This window comes from Liolophura sinensis, chromosome 1 (genome assembly GCF_032854445.1).
Source record: "Liolophura sinensis isolate JHLJ2023 chromosome 1, CUHK_Ljap_v2, whole genome shotgun sequence".
NCBI lineage: Eukaryota > Metazoa > Mollusca > Polyplacophora > Chitonida > Chitonidae > Liolophura > Liolophura sinensis.
Genome location: NC_088295.1, coordinates 55,082,056 through 55,090,862, shown reverse-complemented (window position 1 = coordinate 55,090,862; position 8,807 = coordinate 55,082,056). Strand labels below are relative to the sequence as shown.

General features: G+C 39.7%; 1 protein-coding gene across 1 annotated transcript; it reads right to left on the bottom strand.

Moving 5' to 3' along the window:
* Positions 1–6,475: 6,475 nt before the first annotated feature.
* On the bottom strand, positions 6,476–8,129 carry LOC135462170 (ciliary microtubule associated protein 1A-like). Its single transcript, XM_064739551.1, has 3 exons — positions 7,997–8,129; positions 7,491–7,601; positions 6,476–6,954 (listed from the first exon to the last, which is right to left on the bottom strand). The coding sequence occupies exons 1-3, from the start codon at positions 8,127–8,129 to the stop codon at positions 6,476–6,478; spliced, it is 723 nt and encodes a 240-aa protein (XP_064595621.1).
* Positions 8,130–8,807: the final 678 nt, after the last annotated feature.

Below are 8,807 nucleotides of genomic sequence, written 5' to 3'. Positions count from 1 at the left end.
TTTTTTGTTGTTCCCTAGTCAAAGGTATGGTGTGAAAATGCACATTCTCGGATGGCAGGTAAAGCTTTTTTGTTTTTTTTAGCTGCTGTATTTTTGTCTGTCGGCTTTTTTTTTTGGCCATAGTTTAAGATATGGGGTGTAAATGAACATTCTCAGAGGGCAGGTTAAGCTTTTTCTTTTTATCAGCTCCTGCATAATGGAAATCATATGTGGATCTCCAACATACAGTAATAAAAGGTTATGTTTGTGTTTTTTTTAAAATTACTTTTCCCATGTGTGCATCTATGAAGGGCCTACAGATGGAAGATTGAACTGTTTTATTGGTTTTAGTCTTATAGGCTTGGTGAATGTTTTTTCACTGATAGACTTTCAATTCAAAAAGGGGCCTCCGTGGCTCAGTCGGTTAGCGCGCTAGCGCAGCGTAATGACTCAGGAGCCTCTCACCAATGCGGTCGCTGTGAGTTCAAGTCCAGCTCATGCTGGCTTCCTCTCCGGCCGTAAGTGGGAAGGTCTGCCAGCAACCTGCGGATGGTCGTGGGTTTCCCCCGGGCTGTGCCCGGTTTCCACCCACCATAATGCTGGCCGCCGTAGTATAAGTGAAATATTCTTGAGTACGGCGTAAAACACCAATCAAATCAAAAATCAATTCAAAAATTTACCTGTTATATAAACTTCAATTTGTTTTCTGTAGTAAACATGTTCTCTAGAAAATAAGCCTTCGTGTAGGGCACCAATTTCTTGTATACACGGTCTCTGTGACTTTATTGCTTATGACATTGATGCACTTTGCCAGATTAACGTTTTTTTTTTTTTTTGTAATCAAGAAAAATTTCGTGCAGGGCTACAAGTTTTATGCACATGCCTACCTACTTGTAGGAGAACAAAAACGGTATTGGATTGCTCTGGCAATTTTACCAGATTTGTTACCATTCTCCTATTTTTGGACACACATTTAGATTGGCTTTATTCTGTTCTCCTGTAAACATGGATTTCAACAAGCCTTTCTTGTAGGGCTACAGTTTCTTATGCGGTCAGTTGTCAAGATAAGCTTTTTGTCTCTCCCACTGCTTTACCATATGTGTAGAGTGTAAGAATTTACCTTGGTGAATATCATTTTATCTAACATACAGGGTGTGTGTAGAACGCTTTCCACATCAGTATTAGTACTAGGAGCCTTTGACAATGGCCGACGGATGTGCCTTCCTGTACTGTGACGGAATGTTTAAACCATCCATACAGACAGTGACTGTTGTCGGCTGAGTATTTTGCCCAGTCATCCAGAGAGCTGCAGTGGCCACCTATAGTACACGGATAGCCAATAATGGGAAGCGATTGGTATATCAAAGACCACTCCAGCGAGTTGGTACTCGAACATCCCACCATGAAGTTTTTTTTACTACCACTGCTCAACATTTGCCAAGCCATTCATAGCGTTTGAATTGTTCAAGCATTGCCGCATGCAGTTCACAATTTGCATATCAAAGACCACTGACTCTGTTTTGTGCACTTACTCCCCACACTGACGTCTTCACCACCACAACACTTTACAACTTTTATCTTTATTCTGATTCCATTATCTAGTTAACTGGCGAGCTGGTGGGATTCTCTGAATGCCTTGTTATTTTCGTTTTGACGTTGACTTTTACTGTATAAGGCCTTTATATGTTTTAAAAGTTGTTAAAGGTTATACTCATTAAATTATGGAGAGCGGGTGAGATTTTATTTTTACCATGCAGGTTTTGGTCCTCCTTTATTATGTTTAATACGGTCAGACTGACAATATTTTGCCGGAGTTTGTGATCAGTATTTTCCTTAAGACTGGCATAAGCATTGGTAGAGCTCTTGCTCTCTCCATTTTCTTGAAGCACATGATGGCTTGGGACCACAGGCCCTTGATGTGTGAGGTGATATATCTGCCTATTGCCCTCTGGTTTCCTTTGGGAACTGTCGTAATAGTAGACCCCTTGCTCAGCCTAATGAGACATGGCGGCTTGAAACGACGGGCACTTCACCGGTGACATCACATTGTCTTGGGCCTGCTGCATTGATGTGATGGGCGCAACCTGCGTATTATGGTGACCCCTTTGTGGCTCAGTGTCCTGACATCGCTGAGACTTCAAGTCCAGCTCATGCTGGCTTTCAGCAACCTACAGATGGTCATGAGTTTCCCCAGGTTCTGGCCGGTTACCCTCCTACTATAATGCTGGCCACCGTCGTATTAGTGAAATATCCTCGAGTACGGCATGAAAGATTTAAATAAATAAATAAATAATCCAATCAGTCAAAAGCTCTGTACATACAGGCTTCGTTTTCATCTATATGACACCCTTGGAAAGAATAGTAGGGTTGATTAAATAATTTCGTCTCTACAATATATCGTGTAATAAACGGATAAATGTATGTACATGCAGACGCTGCGCTTAGGTCAAGTGGCGTTTAATGTGGAAACATAGACGCATAAATGTTTTATAACCAGGGTGTAAATGTCGTGAATTGTGATTAAAACGTAATTCATCATTCAGGTATTAATTGCTAATCATTTGAAATTTAAACTGGATGTTAGTATCGCCCCGGACTGTTTTACTAATATATAAGAGATATTTTATCTTTCTTTGACGCATTTAGTGTAGTTCCAATTCCAGGTCTATACGCCTACGGCGATACCGGGTAGGCCAGTATACATGTACTTTTTCTCTTCGCTAAACCTCCTTTCGCATGTCGAAGGGTTTATTCCTCTTATGCCTACGATTTGAAAAATTAGAGTAGAAAAGGCGAAACAGAATGTAGACATAAGTGGAATGGAGGGACAAGGGATTAGGATTAACGCCTCGGGTGGCAAGTCACCTGTGAAATTAGTCAAGCGTGACAAAGCTCAGATATTGATAAAAATTGTGTATTTATTTTTCTCAGACATAGGCATTATAATATAGTCCTAACAGAATTTCCAACAGATCAGACTTTAATATAATTATTTTATCAAAAATCCTGGACACCGAGTCGGCATACTCCATCGGAGCCGTCTTCTTTGCTACTTCATCGCAGAGTTCAAGGTCGTCTCTGGTACGCAATTTTCCAGGCTCTTGGGCATACAAGGATGGCATTGGCGTGATTTCTTCTCTGGCTCGTTTCTTCAAGGCTGCAAGAAACTTTTATACATTTGAATCTGCAGGGTTTGTAATCAATACAGTTCGTGGTACTTCTTGATATGTTATGGCCTTTATCTTCAACAACGGGATTAATATTGTCGATTAGGCAAGGAATGGAGAGATTTTCTACGACAGCCTATACGACAGCTAATAAAAACATTTTTTGGTTCCATAGTCAGAATAAAACCTCTTGTGGGATTATGCTAATTGTACTAAAGAAATTTAGTAGTGAGCAAGAATGATCAAATTTTCTCAAGATTTATCTGGATTAATCAGAACATTGGCAAGCAATAACATGGAGTGAGTACAGTAGCGTGTAGAACAACAACACCGCCACCGAGCATTGTCAATATACGGGGAAGACTTGAGAAGATACCCTTAGGACGTTTATTATACCAACAAGAACTGCTACGATGTGTCACGAATAAAACCGATGTGTAACGTCAATGTCGCAAGAACTGACACCATGTAAGTCTGTGTGGTAGAGAGTATGTCAAGACATCGCTAGGATACTACCACCGCATTACTCATGTCACGTGGCTCCTTATCCACATTTTGTTTTTATTGTGGACACATCGTTCTGGTGTCCGGTGACTCCAGTTGGATTACCCACAACGTGTGAACTGCGAGATTTTGGATGTCCTCGTCGTAAGCAGGTCAGTAAGGCCCAGGGTTATTAAAGTCACTCAGAAAATTTGACTTGCACAGGCATTAAATTCAGTCCGAGACTTAGAGAACCACCACCCGGAAGGACCAAATGAACGCCATATGAAACCCCTGCACAAGAACCTCGTCCTGTTCAGTCTTCTCAACCTCCACCTTTACTTAAGCCCATCACACCCGTTAAGCCTGTAATGTAATCAGTTTTCATTCAAACTAATGCCGATACCGGCTCTCAGACTGAAGACCTATCTTATAATATGGTCACTCGCTTATTTGCGGTTTTTACAGAAATTATCCTTAAGGTTTTTGAAATTTCGGAAAACAGCAGGTTTGATGACGGCTGTGTTTGAAATAGCTCAGAACCCCTTCGGTTCTGAACATGTTAATTTCAAGCGGCCTAGTGCTATATTATCCACTCTGTCCTCAGATGAAGAAAATTCATAGTGAATATTATCTCCCCTCTATCTATATTATTTAATGTATATAGCCCTTCATAATGGTTTCTTATGTCATACAATATAATGTTTAGGGTAAACGGTCTCCTGGCCAGGAGTAAATTTCATTTATCCAATATCTTTACAGCTCCGGATATTGTGTGTCTTCAAGAGACGTATTTAATGAACTATATTCATTTCACTTACCCTGGGTACACGATGTTTAGACAAAACAGAGATGCAATGGAGAAGGGTGGGCTAGAGAAACGGGCTATCATATTCTGAAATAGATCTGCCTCATTTTAGAGTGTCAGGCCGTTAATGTTTCCACCTTGAATGGTAAGTCTATTACTGTGGTAAGCTTATATCATCCTTGTAAGAAGCTAACCCCATAATGATTTTTAATTTGCTTTTATCCTTTTTACAGAAAGTCTTTTATTATTGTGGAGATTTCTGTGCTCATAGTCCTTTGTGGGCGGAGAAAAACAGACACTAACAGAAGAATAGTTTTAGATTTTTATCCAAAAGGAAATGATTTAGTTTTTTTAAATGACGGTTTACAGGAACACGTATAGGCCGTTGTACAGACAATACATCAGCGTCAGACCTTACATTATGTGTATCTGATATTAGCCTTAATTGCAGTTGTCCTGTTGATAGGACCGCTCCATTTGGCAGTGACCATTACCCAATTTATGCTGTGTACAATTTTTCTCCACATGTTTGTAGCCTGGGTCAACCCCCAAGATGGAAAGTCCATTATCTATATCTATACAAGGATCTGTCCAAAGATGAATGTATAAAATCCTTTTCAGGTGATACGTTTAATGAATATTTTGATATATTTAGCAACAATATACTTTCAGCAAACCAGAGAAAGTATAATAAATCGCTTAAATTATCTTACTTTCCAGCTGAACATACTGCCATTAAATGTGCTTTAAATTTTCTTTTAGATTTAAAACTGGCACGAGCTGTTATTTTTTTTACAGCATATGTGATAATATCGTTAAGACAACCAGGTACGTATCTCACGTAAAAGACATTTAAAGATTAAAGGCCCATTTTTTTGTTGAAACTTTATTTGATAAAATATAGATGATGGAATGATACATTCAAAACGAATATCACAGATATTTCGTGTAAAGTGAACACATTCAAATCAGAGTTATTTGTGAACGATATTGTAAAATATATAACTTGTATTAAAGCATTGTAAATGAACGCGACCAATAACAAATTCGGCAATGAATCAGTTTATATACATGTACGTCATTGGCGGAAAAGAATATCAATTTTAAGAATTAAATTCCATTTATAACATGATTATACAAGATGCAATATGCAAAAAGTGATGATCTTTTGAAATAATTATGACAGTATTTGTGAAAGACTAAGCAATTAAGTGACTATAAATATAATCCAGCCTCATGTGTCTTATAGGCATCAACTTGGTGAGAAAAAAAATCGCTGGTAATAACCAACGCATTAAAGCGAAAAGTCCAAGTATATATAAGGCGAGGGTCTCCGTTAATATGTATAACAAGATAAAATGTCCAAACCTGTTCGTCTTAATAATAAAAAGCGAACTAAGCTTAAATAAGTGCAGGTTCAATACAAGACTGAAATGTAACTCAACCCACGTTACAAATTAGTGAAACAAAATTCGGGTCCGTCAGAGCATGACGCCATCCCGCAGATGAACCCCTACATTAATGGTGATAGGCCTACAGTGGTTACTATACCAATGTACACACCTGCAAATTCCTCATTTAATTCCGACATTGGCCCACGCGTCTGAACATTGGCGATGGAATTTGTCATGATGCTAATTTCATGCGCCATTAAAATGCACTTCGGCAAGTTTACCATAAAACACATTATAATTTAAGTATACGTGGTATTGAACGATTCGTTTAATGAGCTGACGCTGAAATATTCATGACATCATTTCAACTTGTTACAGCTCGTGTTTTCTCGAAGCTTTCTGCGTTATCTCGTGTCCAATTAAAACAAGGACAACATCCCGTGATTCAATATCACCGGCTTGCTTATGTTACTCGGCCATTATGAGAGTACGTGTCCATGGATACAATCACGACAATAAAATCGGGTTTGACTCTGATTTGTCCGAATTAATACAGAATACAAATTGCATTGACCAAGCTGCATTGATAATACTCTCCAGAAGAGAGTTATTATTGTTATTTAAGAGTACTGCGTGATTTCAGCCTAATCCTGTACGTCTGTCATTGTAATCATAGGCATAATGAACTCAGAGTGACGTGTACCCATGGTAAACTTGTAGTTGGATCTCTTCTGTTTGTCTGGGTCGTATGCCCCAGGACCCGGGTTATTCATTTTGGACTTGGGCATGTCTGTCCGCGGCTTCAGCGTGAACACCGGCCTCTTGGACTTGGTTACGTTCGCAGAGATAGCCGGATATCCGGCCGGTCCCGGTGTCCGGGCGAAGTCGTAAGACGAGCTGTAGATTTCGTGTCTGCCGGACATGGTCACGGCCATGCCGCCCTTCACGTGGGGCACCTTGTCCCCGAGGGTACAGGGCAGGGAGTAACGGTTAGGGGCGGGGACATTGTCTGCTGAGCGGTAGCGTGTCCTTGTTGACATGGTGAAGGTCGGTGCCCGTCGTTCCATGGGCGGGACAATTCTTTCCGTGTTGTACTGCCCAGGCCCCGGCGTCACAAACATCTCTGTAAAGCAATCAATTATATTATTATTTATCAGTCCAGATGAAAGCAGCATAAGGGTCATATACTTATCTAAGGATTTAAACCACAACACATACCTTTACACGGTGTTCAGTTCTATTATAAAACAGCTTGGATAAAAAAACAGACAAATTCTTATCTAATGGTTTAAATCCCGAAATCAGAATATCGAGAAGAAAGGAGAGAGAAAAAAAAACAGAACCAAGCTTGAACTTGTAACCTTAGTGATGAAAGACTTGTATTTTGCCATAAATATTTATTGCTTAGACTGGCGTATTATAGACTGTATTCAGAAATGTTCTATTTATATAACAACAGACACCGGCTGGAAGAAAACAAGCGAAACTCGCCAGGTACACCTATCAACCACCCTAACTTAAAGCCGCAGACCAAACAACCAGAGCTTGATTGGAACTCGTGAATTCATTAGTCAGGGGCTAGTATTCCTAGACCACCCATACGCGGGTTACCCAGCAATCGACATCAAATGCTGCGTATAAACAGGATTAATGACTTACTTGAGTCCTTATGTCTTCCAGACAATGAGTACAAAGGAGCTTCCGCAGATCCTCGGTTCGTCATTTTACTGTCGAAATTGTACACTGGGCCAGGGCTGTCCGAATACATTTCTGCAAAAAGAACATTACATTAATTAGTTCACTTATCTTCCTGGTCATTTATTTCGTGATGGTGTAGTGCCAATTTGTGACGTCAAAATTGCCTAATTTACATACACCAAACGCAATTTTTCGAATACTCGACGTTGCACTTCCTTATATTTGTCCTCAGCAAAGCACGTGACAAGTGTGAGGTCAGTCACATGAATAGTTTGATGTAGAGTTTCCCTCCTTTATTGTTATAAATGTCTAAAATCACGGTAATCATCTGCTAAATGCCTTTCTATAAAGTTGACAACTTAATTTGCAAGAGGAGTTGCGCTTGTTGACTGTAGGCTCTTTATTTGGCATTATTGAAAGTTTTAAGCTTATATTTCTGCTAGTAAGAACCGTGTAGGCCTACTTACTCCATGTTTTCTGGCCAAATGAGTAAGAAGGTGCGTAGTGTTTGGTACAATCCACATTCTCCCTGCCAACCGTGGACGGCAACTTATAACGTGCTGGTCCAGGACCTGTTACAAAACAAAAAGAAATACACATATGTATTCATTATCGGTATTATTTTGTTTATTTATTTTCTTCTTAAACCCTTGCTCCAGAATATTTTACTTGCATGACAGCGATCAGGTTCATGGATAAACGAAACCGATCTACCATACCACTTGTAGATATCTCAAGTACCCTCTATATGTAAAAGCATAGTGAAGTCAACGGGAATCGGTAATTACCCCTTCCCGCGCAATAACGACAGTGCTCAAAGTCGAATTTACCACTGTTCTTCTATAACAGATATAGACAACGTTACCAGATTTCCCATAAATCTCAGATGACAATTTCTGAGAAAACCTCCACTGAAAAAATTAATCTGTTGATTTAAACAAAAAGCCTGTTGTCTTGCATGGGTGATGCAAGAATGTTATAACGGAATACACTCTAGCATCACTCAGACAACGGACTTTCTGTTAAAATTAACAGATTAATGTTTTTGAGTGCGTAACGTTGACTATATATATTAACAACTGACTGCGTAGATTTCACGCGAATTACATCAGGCCGGAGAGGTTCCCCAAAACCTCATTTATCAGAGGCCGGTGGTTTTCACCGCTTTGCTGGAACCCCAAAATACACAGGTAATCTTTATAGTCATCGAAGTCCACAGCGCGATGTGATAAAACGCTTTTTGAAGACGTGTGAACATGGTTTATGAAACTGCACATA